Source organism: Oncorhynchus clarkii, chromosome 6 (genome assembly GCF_045791955.1).
Source record: "Oncorhynchus clarkii lewisi isolate Uvic-CL-2024 chromosome 6, UVic_Ocla_1.0, whole genome shotgun sequence".
NCBI classification, from domain to species: Eukaryota; Metazoa; Chordata; class Actinopteri; order Salmoniformes; family Salmonidae; genus Oncorhynchus; species Oncorhynchus clarkii.
In genome coordinates this window covers 30,445,770-30,460,567 of record NC_092152.1, presented here as the reverse complement: position 1 = coordinate 30,460,567, position 14,798 = coordinate 30,445,770, and the positions used below count along the sequence as shown (strand labels likewise).

General features: G+C 44.5%; 1 protein-coding gene across 4 annotated transcripts in view; it reads right to left on the bottom strand.

The window, feature by feature from the left end:
- The window catches only part of LOC139410944 (transcription factor COE2), a 36,174-nt gene extending 21,768 nt beyond the window's left edge, over window positions 1-14,406 (bottom strand). Inside the window, exons 1-6 of one of the 4 annotated variants that reach the window (XM_071156632.1) lie at window positions 13,751-14,406; window positions 10,716-10,872; window positions 8,650-8,707; window positions 7,477-7,532; window positions 7,287-7,360; window positions 5,708-5,776 (exon numbers count right to left, since the gene is read on the bottom strand). In XM_071156632.1, the coding sequence (XP_071012733.1) occupies window positions 5,708-5,776; window positions 7,287-7,360; window positions 7,477-7,532; window positions 8,650-8,707; window positions 10,716-10,872; window positions 13,751-13,884 (548 nt within the window). In that variant the 5' untranslated portion in view covers window positions 13,885-14,406. Of the gene's footprint in view, window positions 1-5,707; window positions 5,777-7,286; window positions 7,361-7,476; window positions 7,533-8,649; window positions 8,714-10,715; window positions 10,873-13,750 lie in introns of all 4 variants that reach the window. The other 3 variants (XM_071156633.1, XM_071156630.1, XM_071156629.1) reach the window with 3 other exon arrangements.
- Window positions 14,407-14,798: the final 392 nt, after the last annotated feature.

Here is a 14,798-nt window from a genome sequence, read left to right as displayed (position 1 = left end):
AACACTAATACTGACTGTCTGCCTCTGTTGTAAAGCATGCTCCTCTATAAACACAGAGGCTAGCGCTCATATAGTTCTCTAAAGGTCAGGGGTCATCTGGCAGTAATGCCACTGTTAACTGACCTGTCTGTCTCTGAGTAGAGAGTAGAACTCCTTAGGTTGGAGGAAGGAGGGACACACACAGGGATGTGTTCTGGTATATGTAAGTTAGACAAGCACTGAGAAAATATCAAAGCCGGACAATGCAAAAGCTGTGACAGTAAGGCCTGTAAAAACAAACAGAATATATCAGAGAATGGAGTATGGAGTTCTATGCTACAACCATACAGTCAGTTCTCTTTGAAACAGATCATTTAATCACAAGTTTGTCATTCAGCAACAGGGCACGTGTGAACGTAATCCACAATTTGAAATTGGCAAAACAGAGGAATCAATCAGTCAATTAATCAATCAAAGATCATTTACATCTTCAAAACAAAGAGGTCCCCCTCGATTGCATAAGATAGTCAGTGAGTGAGTGACATATTCAACAATGACAAGACTAGTAAACGCTGCAAGCAGTATGACCTGATCAGTGCTTTATATGAAGAGGAGTAAGGGTGTCTTAAAGAGTCCTCTCCCCATTCTGACTAACCCCCAACACCTCCAAGCCCCCTACCCCCACTCCTGCATCCCGCCATCCCTCCCTATGGATCAGCTGTGATCTCCTCTCTCCCCTTTCACTCAAATCAGGATTAGGGAGAAGGAGGGAGCGGAGCAGCAGGAGGGGATTGGGAGGGGGGGGGGGGGACAATATGGAAAGGAGATTAGAAAATAGGGGGTTTGGGCCGTTTGGGGAATTGCAAAAATCCCTTGTACTTGGGTAGGTGTCCTAATGACACTGCCTAATTATCACAAAATTTGATGGGCTAGGATGAGGGGGGGATAGGGATAAGGAAACACGAAGCAGAGGAAGAGAGAAAGACAAGGGCAGAAAGGAAGTGAAAGACAGATAGAAAGAGTCTGGGTTGCCCCCCCCCCCCCCCCCCCCCCCCCCCTTGGGTTGTGCCGTGGCAGAGATCTTTGTGGGCTATACTCAGCTTTGTCTCAGGATGGTAAGTTGGTGGTTGAAGATATCCCTCTAGTGGTGTGGGGGCTGTGCTTTGGCAAAGTGGGTGGGGTTATATCCTTCCTGTTTGGCCCTGTCCGGGGGTGTCCTCGGATGGGGCCACAGTGTCTCCTGACCCCTCCTGTCTCAGCCTCCAGTATTTATGCTGCAGTAGTTTATGTGTCGGGGGGCTAGGGTCAGTTTGTTATATCTGGAGTACTTCTCCTGTCCTATTCGGTGTCCTGTGTGAATTTAAGTGTGCTCTCTCTAATTCTCTCTTTCTCTCTTTCTTTCTCTCTCTCGGAGGACCTGAGCCCTAGGACCATGCCTCAGGACTACCTGACATGATGACTCCTTGCTGTCCCCAGTCCACCTGGCCGTGCTGCTGCTCCAGTTTCAACTGTTCTGCCTTATTATTATTGGACCATGCTGGTAATTTATGAACATTTGAACATCTTGGCCATGTTCTGCTATAATTTCCACCCGGCACAGCCAGAAGAGGACTGGCCACCCCACATAGCCTGGTTCCTCTCTAGGTTTCTTCCTAGGTTTTGGCCTTTCTAGGGAGTTTTTCCTAGCCACCGTGCTTCTACACCTGCATTGCTTGCTGTTTGGGGTTTTAGGCTGGCTTTCTGTACAGCACTTTGAGATATCAGCTGATGTACGAAGGGCTATATAAATACATTTTATTTGATTTGATTTGGTAGAAACACTGGTATAAGCATGAGAATCCAAGAGAATCCCAAAGAGAAAGAGTAAGAGAGACAGAGAGAGAGAGAGAGAGAGAGAGAGAGAGAGAGAGAGAGAGAGAGAGAGAGATAGAGAGATAGAGAGATAGAGAGAGAGAGAGAGAGAGAGAGAGAGAGAGAGAGAGAGAGAGAAGCACAGAGATTGAGAGAGAGGGAAAGGGAGAGAAATTGAAAAAAAGAGATGAGAGCGATTCAGCGGCAGTAGGGGTGGCAGTAGGGAGGGTGGCAGTAGGGAGGGTGGGCCCCGGGAGGGTGGGCCCCGGCACGCTGCATGTTAATTGGAGAACAGGTGTTGGGGCTGGGAGCAGGAGGATGATTACTGCACCCTCAAAAACAACCCACACCCCCACCCACCCACCACACACACACACACACACACACACAAATCATTTAGGCCCCAAGCAGTGACTGGGGTAAAAGTCAGGCAATGGGTCACATACACACAATTGCACATACACTATAAATGCATAAATAAATAAACATCAGTGCACAACCATGCACAAACACACACAAACAGAAACATACATTAATTTATGTACACACAAACAATGTACATATTCACACAGACACATTCTCCCTCTCTCACACATATACACATACAAACCCACAATAAATACATTTGGGATTTCTGCAAGGACACAGTGCAACAAATTCCAACAGCTTATCCCAAATTACATAGCTGCTAATAGGCTGCTCCCCAAGGAGAGGGATCCATGAGCCTGTCAAGAGGGAAAAGCTCCTATCAGGTCTGGATGGGCACAGTGTGATTAGGTCAACGATCCCATTTAAAACCATCCTCACAGCACCACCATCAGCCTGCACAGGCTCACACACTGATACAGATCCTCCAATTCACAAGCCCCCTGCACTACTTATGAACAATCTTTGGAGAGGTTTAGCCATGGAAGATGGAGGAAAAGGATAGTTGGGAAAGTAATGCACTAAATGAGAAAAACAGCTGCTCCTAGGGATTCTGGGAAAATCCAAAAGACAACAGCCCAATTTTTCCGTTATATGAAAACTATCTTCAGCAGAGATCCTCTGAGACACACTGTCAACAGCCAGCCAGCTTGAACAGAGGAGAAAAAGAGAGAGAGAAATCTTTGACATGTATGAAGTGAGTGTATTTTAGGAGGGAGGGAGGGAGGGAGGGAGGGAGGGAGGGAGGGAGGGAGGGAGGGAGGGAGAGGTGCGATGAAGGTTGAAGAGATGACATCACAGAAAAACTATTGTACATAGGTCTGCTTAAGAGCATTCATCACAGTGGTTAACTCCATGCAGACCCTGTGTGACTTCCAAAATCCCTGGGACGTGGAAGCCCTCACACATGCCGATTAAGGTAACGCTCTGTCTCCCTAAAGCCTGATAACTGGCTGTCAGTTGGGGAGCCTGCAGACAAGACATATGTGTGAACCCTCACATTGCATGATAGACCCTAACTCTTCATGATTCTGACAGGGATGTTTTTTATTCATACAGTATATATGGCAGGAATTTAGGACTGTGTACAGAGGTTTTATTTGTAGGACAGTGTGGACTAAGTGCAAGGGGCAGTCACAGTGTTCTGTGTGCTGACCACCAGTGCATAGGAGGCAGACAGACAGACAGACAGAGTGTACAGTATCTGCATGTGTTAGCAGCACAGTCACTAACAAACACAGATGCTTACATTAGCAGTGACAGGTATACTGCAGAGACGCTAACTATCACAGACGCATGCCTCAGTGTCATAAACACTCACAGGGTGGGTGCACTCCATTAACCCATTATAGTCTAAGCCCTGTCTAAGCCGGGGGAGGGGGAGGGGGGGTTCTACTAAGCTATGTGGAATTGTTTTAAGAAGGTCATACCAAGGATCATTTTGCTATTTGATTTAGAATTTTAAGACCCCTTGAAGTATATAAAAAAAAATGGATTTGGCCTTAGTTCTATTAGCCCATACAAACGCATTGAATAAGAGATTAACTACATGGAACAACAGATAGTCAGTCCCCAACAAAAAGGATGTTTGTTCTGAAGTGTCTGTTCTATATCCAAGATATATACTTTTTACATGTATTTAACAGTCCATATACTGTATACTTCCATTAATTTGTTCAACTGGTACCGCGGGACCTTCAGACGAGTCTTGTGAGGCAAAACAACTAACATAGAGCGAAACAACTAACATAGAGCAAAACAACTAACCTAGAGCAAAACAACTAACATAGAGCAAAACAACTAACCTAGAGCGAAACAACTAACATAGAGCAAAACAACTAGCCTAGAGCAAAACAACTAACATAGAGCAAAACAACCAACATAGAGCAAAACAACTAACATAGAGTAAAACAACCAACATAGAGCAAAACAACTAACATAGAGTAAAACAACTAACATAGAGCAAAACAACTAACATAGAGCAAAACAACCAACATAGAGCAAAACAACTAACATAGAGCAAAACAACTAACATAGAGTAAAACAACCAACATAGAGCAAAACAACTAACATAGAGCAAAACAAATAACATAGAGCAAAACAACTAACATAGAGCAAAACAACTAACATAGAGCAAAACAACCAACATAGAGCAAAACAACTAACATAGAGCAAAACAACTAACATAGAGCAAAACAACTAACATAGAGCAAAACAACCAACATGTACTTGTTCATGAGAGTCTCACCGTTCCACAGAGGGGTCATATTACAGTGTAGCCCAAACTGTTAGGACGTTATAGACAGAAGTTGGCAGATCGGCTGTACCGACTTCAGACGAATCCCAAGACGTTTGTGTAGTTTTGAGACGCATCCAATGCAAAAAAAAAAACGTATATCTCTAGCTTAAAATCTAGCTTATTTTTTACCCCTTTTTCGTTATATTGAATTGGTAGTTACAGTCTTGTCTCATCGCTGCAACTCCCATACAGAGGTCGAAAGCCATGCGTCCTCTGAAACACAACCCTGCCAAGCCACACTGCTCGCTTAACATGGAAGCCAGCCACACCAATGTGTCGGAGGAAACACCATCCAACTAGCGACGTGTCAGCGTGCATGCGCCAGCGAGCATGATGGGACAAGGATATCCTGGACACCCAAATCCTCCCCTAACCCAGATGACGCTGGGCCAATTATGCGTCGCCCAGTCGCAGCCTGCTGTGACACCTCCCAGGATCGAACCCGGATCTGTAGTGACACCTCTAGCACTGATATGCAGTGCCTTAGACCACTGCACCACTCGGGGGCCCCTAAACACATTTTTTTGATGGGAATGTTTTATTATGCTAATTAGATTTCCGCGGGGGCGTGGACATCGACTCCATGGGGTTAAAGGCATCTGGCACAGCAACACAGACCTAGAGGGTGAGCTCCCAAATACACACACACCCACAACAACACACACGGACTGTACACACTTGCACACATATTTAACATGCAGACATGTATGCACCTCGCCATCACCCTTACACATCCCCACCCTGCTCTCTGTCCCATTGCCCCCACTAACCATTCCTCTCCCACTAGGCCCTCTGTCCTTACTGGCCATAGAGACAACAGCTTATTTGTGAGATCTCATCACATGGATCTGGGTCTCTGCCCTCTCTCTCTCACTCCCCCCCCCCCCCCCCCTCTCTCTCTCTCTCTCTCTCTCTCTCTCTCTCTCTCCCTCTCTCTCTCTCTATCTCTCTCCCTCTCTCTCTCTCTGAGTAAATGTTAATGTGCATCCATGAATTGATGTTTGTGTGAGTAGTGAGTATTTCTGCATCTGAGTATGTCTGGACATCTTAGAGGCATGAGAGGGACAGTTGAGGGGGAGACAGTGGAACACAGGCTCAGTTAGGGTGTTTGACGTTGTCAGGGTTGTGTGAGCGGGTGACAGGTGCTGTTACCTGTCAATGATGACTGGGTCAGAGGGCGTCTCGTTGCGGTTTCCACAGCTTTTCTTCTCACAACAGCGACTGTGTTCCAAAAGAACAACCAGAAAACACAACAACACAGTGAGTGAAACAAACCAGCATGACAGGACTGATCTTTCCTTTGGCCCGTCCACCGTTCCAGACTGCACTGATCCAGGGAAACAAAAAGGGTAAAGGAGAGGAGGGGAGAAAGAGACAAAGGAATAAAAGAAAGGGGAGAAAAGGTACAACAACGGACCATACAAACAGGGAGACATTATTCAGAAGTGAAAAGCCAGCCTGGCAATCTGTCACATTGATTTCGAAATCAAACTCAACCCCCACCCAATCACCCACAGACAAACACATCAACACACACACACACCCACACACACGGCATCCTACAATTCGTCAGCAGTCCTGTCTGTGGAGCCTGCTGGCCCCCCGGCCCACCCTCCAAGTCCCCTCCGCTGCATAACAAAAAGTGCCCCCACCCCTAACCATCTGCCACTCCTACACCTCGCTTCACCCCTCTCGTGTCCCAGCTTGGCCCTGCCCCCCTCTGCCCCCCCCCCCCCCCCCCCTCCGCCCCCCTGTCAGACGGCCTCACTCCCCAGCTGTGACGCTTGCCCTCTGCCTCCCCGGCTCTGTTATTAGCCAGCTGTGAGTCACATTCGGGCATCTGTTGGCTAAACAATGGCAAAGCCCACTCAGTCTTAGCCCCTCTTCCCCTGCCAACCCCCCCTCTCCTTCCCCCTCCTGCCCTCAAACCCTGGGTCACTGCCCCACTTCCCCAGCAGTCACTCGCTCTCTCCCTCTGTCCCTCTCTTCCTACCTCCATACCTCCAAAAACATAACATGCATAGTGAGGAAGCCCAGTCTTACTAAAGCACCATAACGGCAGCCCTCTTCTTTCACCCTGACCCATTGCTGCCACACTGTCTTATGCCTTCTACACATTATGCATAGTTTCCATGCACTCTGTTAGAAACTAAAGCTTTCAGAAATCAGAGAAACTACTCTAATTCCTATGTTTCAACAGGGTTCCATTGTGGACCATTGTCCACGTAAAACGTAAGGGGCTGGGGTGGTGATGGGGGTTGGGGGGGGGGGGTAATTATACCCTGAACATGTTTCAGTGGAGGTTCAAGGAAGTCTGGCCCCCGTAGCTCCCCATGTCCGTGAGGGATGCTCCAGAGAGAAACAGGAGCTGGTAGGGGACTCGGGGGCTACAGGAGAAGGCGGCAGGGGGCTCACACTGTAACAAGCCTGAAGACAGACAGGCTATACTTTCACTTCAACCCCATTCAACCCCAGTCTTATTTTCAAATGGTATACCACATGTCAGACACATCAAGACAAAACAAAGAGTCATGGGTGATGGATATTTTGAAGAATATGATTTCCTCCATCTGTTTGTGTGTGTGTGTGTGTGTGTGTGTGTGTGTGTGTGTGTGTGTGTGTGTGTGTGTGTGTGTGTGTGTGTGTGTGTGTGTGTGTGTGTGTGTGTGTGTGTGTGTGTGTGTGTGTGTGTGTGTGTGCGCGTGTGTGTGTGTGCGTGTGTGTGGCTCACCTGCACATAACCTCGTGAGTGAGCAGAACACGACACATTTCAGGATTCTTGTTCTGTCCCTCATATGCTATGGGCTGAGAGAGAGGGAGAGCGAGTGATGGGGGAATTAGATTTCATGTGCAATCAATCAAGCTGTAATCAGGAGTTCCGCAGCAGGCTAAATCCAGTCAAGGCAAACAGGGCTCCTTACCTGTTTAGTGACTGAGTCAATAAGTCGTGCATAAAGATCCTGTTCCGTACGAACCCCTGCACACAGACACATACACAATCAGTAAAGGAAACTAAACTGGACTCATCTCACAACGACAACCTAATCCTGAAGGGATGGGATATGAGTGTTTTAGACAGGACATTTGTTTGATTCCCAGAATGGCCATTCCCTGGGTCATCCATACAGGTCAGATGAGGAGCAGTGGAGGGCTTTAGGAGCTATGGGATCTGACAGAAAGCCTCCCAGCATGCTTTTAGAAAACACCTGAACCTTTGGTCTCTGGGTGCTTCAAAACTACTGGTTTTACTTCCTTGAAAGCTGCCGTCGATGTAATGAATTGCGTCTGAAGAGCACCACGTTTTATCAGAGGGATTTTCTTATGAAGCCTATGCAGAATACTACTTTTAAAACGGGTTCCTTTCATCAAAGTCTCAATCTGGAGGCCTTTGATATGGCTTGGGGGAAGGGGAAGGGAGGGTGTAGAGGCAGGCATGTGTGTACAGTGTACAGTGTATGTGTATGAGTGTGTATGGTGGGGGTCTTTCTGGTACATGTCTTTTATCTCCTCTCCCATGGGTGCCACGGCGATATCAGAGGAGGGGCAGTGGAGGCTAATGGGAACCAGAAATCTCTTTGCATATCCCTTATCTGATGTTGTAACACCCTGTGGGGCACTGTGTACCTTGTTTCCCTGTTTATAGGCAAGGAAGCAGCTCCACACACAACTAAATCTGGGGCTCAAAAAACTAAGAAATTGGATGAGTGGATAGATATTTAGAAGAAGGGTGAGGTGGGATGAGAGGCAGAGGAAGTGACAGGGAGAAGACCACTGGAAGAGAGGGGGGGGGGGTTCAAGTGGGCTTTTTGCTCTCATATTTGGAATGCATGAGAAGTGGTTATGTCCATATCATGTCCATTCCATGACCATACCATTAAGATGCGGAATAGTGTTTGGTCAGTAGTCCGGCTCAGGACAACCTGTTCCTCCTCCCACTCTGAAGTGGTCAGACACTAAAATGTCTCTGGGACAAAGAATCAAGAGACATGAAACCACACAGAACATCAATACCAGAGTGGCCACGTTCTCACACTGACATGAATGGGACATGCTGCTATCTGATGCTATGGCTGATGATTTGAAGGTGCACTCACCATTGCTGTAGAGGAGCTGTATCTTGTAGTGCGTGCCGTTGTTGGTCTTTTCTCCCGTCTGCTCCTTGGAATGAGACGACAACCAGACAAACAGACAAACAGACAAACAGACAAACACACAGATGCAGTCATGCAGTTATAGCACCGGTGAGGGCACAGTTAAGCACAGTTAAGTACATCTGGGCATCACTAAGCACAGTTAAGCAGAGTCAGGCTCCTCTAATCCTGCACTTCATCCTTCCCTGGGAGTGGTGTGGGGATCTCAGGGTTGTAGGCTCAAACCCCCAGATGGGACCCTGCACTGGGCTCCAGAGCTGGGTGCTTAACCTTGAGTTAGCTCCTCTTTTTAGAAGTTGAACTGCAGCACATCTGACGTGAAATCCTAAAGCCGTGGGATCTGTATGATCAAATGAAATAGAGTGTACCCATTATCATGTATGCTATGAAACAGTGAACGTGTGCATAAGCTCGCGTGTGTGTGCGTATGTGTGCATGTGCGCAATGTGTCTGTCTGTGTGCGTAGGCCTACTCTGGATATTCCAGTGAGTGGAAACGACTGTAGTGCTGCGAGAGTGAGCAGCAGTTCGACCTTGACAGAGAGACTTCCCTTCCTCCATCCTTTCTTCCCCATCCTTTCTTCCCCCATCCTTTCTTCCCCCTGGCTCTACACCACCCTCTTTCATTTTATCCATCTCTTTCTTTCCCTTTCCAGTCTCTTGCTAACTGGTCTCTAAGGAATCCTCCCTGGTCCAATAACCCAGGGAGCCGTCATCTCTGAGCAAAAAGAGAGGAAGACAGAGATAGGGAGAAAGTAAGAGATAAGAGAGGAAGGAAAGAAAGAAAGAAATGAACATATTAAGAGAGATGAGCGAAGGTAAGAAAGAGAGAAATATACCATTTACAGTAGAGACTGGAACATAATGTTTAGTAAATATTCACAGAGGAACATTTATATACTCGTATCACCCTTCTACCTCTGAATAACAACAAAACCAGATGCCAGGTTAAACATGCAGAAAATGAACTCCTCTGCAGCCGTCATATCATTCTGCCTTGACATGGCTGTGTGTGTGGCGCTATGGGAAACACTGACAGCCCTCAGCCCTGGCATTAGCACTGACACTCTCTCTCTCTCTCTGTCTGTAAAACAAAACCGTGTTTGAACTTCCTTTGACAGGACAGTGCCCTCTTTTCTCTCTCTCTCGAGGGGAGAGCTGTTACCAGTTTGGACCACAAGCCTCACACTCCCAGCTCGAGTTTAACCACAAGGCAAAACCATCCATCAACACTGGGCATAAGGCTTCCACCATGCAGTGTACCCCTCCCCTGCCCTGTCGCTCTCTGTCTGTCTCTCTTGTTCTCTCAAAACTCTCTCGCCTTTTCTTTCTCTCTTTCTCTCTCTCCCTCTCTCTCCCTCTCAATCTGACTGCCACTCTGCACCTCTTCCTCTCCTTCTTTTGACCCAATGTCTGACCTGAGGAATGTACTTCTCCCCCCTCCGCAGTATTTATAATGTGAGGGTGGGAGGAAAAGAGACTTTGATGATTTGGTCACGGTAAAACTTAACAGAGGCGAGCGTAATTTGCATTTTTACAAGTAGTGATGTCCCACTAATGAGCAGGGCTGTTAATTAGTCATTAGGTATTAGTTTTCAATCGCTCACCATCAGCTCAGCTCATTGGGAGGGAGGCTTGTAACATGGAGCTGTCAGCTGTTCAATAAGCTCAGCTTTATAGGGGACATGGAGGGTCAAGTTAAACGCCTGTACACTACAGGTTGCATAGAAATGTCCTGCTATGGGTTGGGTAAATGTGTAAATGTGGTCCGCTTAAAGTTGTGCTGCATTCGCTGTAATAGCCAGAGAAATCTTCATTCTATTTCTATAGTAAGAGCTACCACCTTTTCTTCACTCTCTCTTGTAAACTTATGGAAACTAACTTGAGACGTGTGATTTGATTTCAATAATAGCGAACACAGAGGACATGCGTAATAAAGAGAAATCCATGGAGAAATATGCACAAATATACTCACACAGTCAACAAACTGAAACAAACAAACACACACACCTTGTCCTGTTCCACAAAGTCCACGAAGGAAGTCCTCTCCACCTCTACAGGCTGTCCGTGTCTGTCATAGAGTGCCAGGACGAAGTGGAAGAAGTTGGACTTGCGCAGGTTAGAGGGGGGCTGCTTCTCAAAGTGGGCCCTGGAGAGAGCTACACCACTGTAGAGAGGAGAGGAGAGGAGAGGAGAGGAGAGGAGAGGAGAGGAGAGGAGAGGAGAGGAGAGGAGAGGAGAGGAGAGGAGAGGAGAGGAGAGGAGAGGAGAGGAGAGGAGAGGAGAGGAGAGGAGAGGAGAGGGAAATTCACTTACACTACATCACAATCCTCAGTCACACATAGCAAACACTCTTAAAATCTAATCAAAATCACATGTTATTGGTCACGTACACGTGTTCAGCAGATGTTATTGCGGGTGTAGCAAAATGCTTGTGTTTCTAGCTCCAATAGTGTAGTAATATCTAACAAGTAATATCTAACAATTTCACGACATATACCCAATACACACAAAACTAAGTAAAGGAAAGGAATTAAGAATATCTAAATATATGGACGAGCAATGTCAGAGCGGCATAGACTAAGATACAGTAGAATAGTATAGAATAGAATACATATGAGATGAGTAATTCAAAATCAGTCAACATTATTAAAAGTGACTGGTGTTCTATTCATTAAAGAGGCACAGTGATTTCAAGTGCATGTATATAGGCAGCAGCCTCTAATGTGCTAGTGATGGCACATTACAACTCCAATCACTGTTTATTAAGGTCAACTGTATAGACTACAACAGAATCATTCCGTTTTAGATTTAACATTGCAACATGAATTAGTCAGGAATGGCAAAATGGAGAAAATTTGTTTTGAAAATACTCACTGAACAAACAATGTGAGGAAACCCATTAAAGGAATTATAGACTATTTGATTTAAATGCTTCATTAAGATTGTAAGAATAAACAGCTTATATAGCCTAACTGTATGATGCAATCATCTTATGCTTAATTTTCACAAACGGTCATTTAGATTATTTGTTAGCAACAATTCAAGAATCGCATTGGGTTCAATGACTAACTTTCTATGCATGACCTACCTAGGAAATCGCGAATTATCGATGGTGGAATGAAATCAAAATGTTGACATGTACCAAAAAATAGCATGAAGTGCTCGCAGTGTTTATGTAATTAATGGGTGGGTCAAAGTTTGTCTTGCTCCAAGCGTGAAGGCCTAGAGCTTAATTAACAATGATTGTTTATTGATGCTTCGCCTCTTATACTGGGTGAGATAAAGGCTGTGTTTCTTTCGACGCTGCAAAATATGAAAAAGTTTAAAACGTTTTTCTTATAGGTCTACTGTGAAAGTTATTTTGGCACTCATGCTGATCTTCATCCTTGACCTTCGAAAAGTGAAAGGAGAAAGGGTCCAAAGTCAGACATAAATTAAAATGTACTTTTGATAGGATAATTGTTTCTAGCCTACATGTATCCATTATTTTATCGCTGCATAATTTAGGCTTGGAAGAACACGGAAAATTCTAATTTTCTTACAGGTTAAGAAGCATCAGAGTACATTCAGGGAAAGTTATGTCTGCTATCTATGTATTATGAAAAGGTGATATTCATGATGTGACCAATTGAAAAGGGTTTCAATCAACAAATGTGTTTCGGTTGCATAAAATACATGTAAAATAGGAAAAGACTGTGATCGGACGCCCATTTGAAACATCAGCCACAACCTTATTTAATCGAATACACCAAAATACGAAGGTTTTCAAATTACTACAAAAGTTTGTTCTGTTGCCAAAAAACTGTTTATTTAGGCAAATACACATTTGAAAGTAATGTTAAGCTACCTTGTATGCATGCTTACTTTTCTGCATGTTCTCCTTTGAAAAGAAGGCTACATAATTTATACCAAGGCTATCATAACAGCCTGTAGATGTAACCTACTGGAGTATTTTAACATTAAGAATACACAAAAGTTCATTTTAAACCAGTATGAAAAACACTGTCAAAGTTTTGAAAAACTTTTGAATAAGATAATGGTAGACTAATTGATTTTGGGGGAAACAAATGATAATACGAATATGAATTTGTCAAGTGATTAATATTTCAGTAGACAGTCCAACATAATTGTATTATTATTATCATTATTATTGTTATTGTTATTATGATTAGGCCTATTATTATTATTTCTGAGCTATTATCATCAACTTAAATCGTTATTATTGGCTATAGGCCTAATATATGGGGATAAGAGAATTTCTGGATGGAGATATCGAATCTTTAGTAGATAATTCAACATGGATAAAATAACAGATTCCAACCGTCAAAAGCCTTACATGCGCGTCCTATAGGCCAACAAATCAATACTCAAGAAGTGGAATCCTCACTAAAATAACATTATTCCGGCCCGTGCTGTCACTTTCGTGACAGAATGCGTTTTTGTTTTGTTGTTGTGTTTTGTTGTATCCCTTTCATGCTGCTTGTGACACTGCCACCACTCGCTATTGACAGCGCGCGCCCGGGACAATCAGGACTCAGCATACAGAAAGACAGGGATGCTTGAGATAGACTTTTTCTACACAATTGTCAATTTTACGCCCGGGGCCACTTACTCCCAAAGACAACCTGTTGCTTTTTCGTTTCATCTCAAGTCTGGATAAGTTTAGGGTAAATGAGTATCACACAAGAGCCATGAGCATAATCAACAACAATACTTTATATTTGACTGCTTTGCACCACAGGTCACTTTTATAGGCTATTCTATAGGCTATGTTACGGTGATCTGTGCGCCATCTGGTTGGCTATTTGTCATTTACCTTTATCCTTTTTTACCGATCATAGTATTGTTTATGATATAGAAATTGTTAAAACCATGTGCATAATACATTGACTCATCTTGCATGCTTAAAGAAGTCTAACCTAATCATCCTATAAAGCAATTTCTTATACGTGCGTTATACTGTTTTATGTTGTGCTTAGTTGCCAATAGAAAAGATAAGTGTATTTCGTCAAAATACCACAGGACATGAAGGTATACATTACCTCTGCGCTGCTACGTTAGCATCCACAACACCGACATTACGCACCCAGGACCGGACTGGATCCATCTCCTCTCCTAGAGTTCTTTCTTTTAATCCGCTGACGTCTCTTATCAGATGCTCCTGGATCCCGTACATTTAATACACAAATCCAATGGTGTTCTTTTCAGAGTAAACGAGAGAGCAATATCACTTTGGCAAAATAGAACTGGGAGGTACGTTCCAGGATGCTGTTATCGAGCACTTGGATGATGATTGAGGCTTCAGAGCTGCCCAATGGAAATAATAGGCTGCGTGTCCACTATTCTGTCTTCAAACGTGCTCTTGAAGGAAAACACGCAATAGATGTATTTTCCCGTGGACTGCAATCATTGTCCACAAACAGGGGATATGTAACGTCAAACGTCGGTTCGAACATAAACAAGGGTCACCTGTTTGGTGGACACGCGCGCACTCCTGGACAGTCTCGTGCACACCGTAGTCTATTCCACAGATATGCATGCACACACACTTCCACACGACAGCTCTAAAATCAGGTGGCAAAATCTTTCTCCAACAAAGTAGCAGAGACCTTTTTCGCTTTGAATGTATGGGCTAAAGAGCTGGCAATAATGCTCCACTTCACTGTCCTGGAGCATGTATGAGTTCCTCTGTCGGGATAGGGTCTGGAGGAGGGGCTACACTGCCATATGTGGGACCGATTGTTGAAATGGATGCTCTCATTGGTGTAAAATGTCCCCGTTAGTTGGACTTTTTGAGCATCCAGCTAGCCAAATAGCTCTCTTGTCTGTTCAAACTTTTCTTTGGTGAAGTCCTACCCAAAGTGTGCTTCAGATCTCAAATGAAAGTGCCATAATATGAACAAAAATTAAGGCTAATAACATTATTATTTATTTTTTATCCTTTCATTTGAACTTTTAAATATTTGGTCACATATTCAGACAACAGACCTTTATTATTTTCAGCAGAAAGAGTAGATTTTTGTTTTTATAGACTATCGAACTAGGCTACATTGTGTTAATGATTATATTATGTTATTATTCTATGTTGAA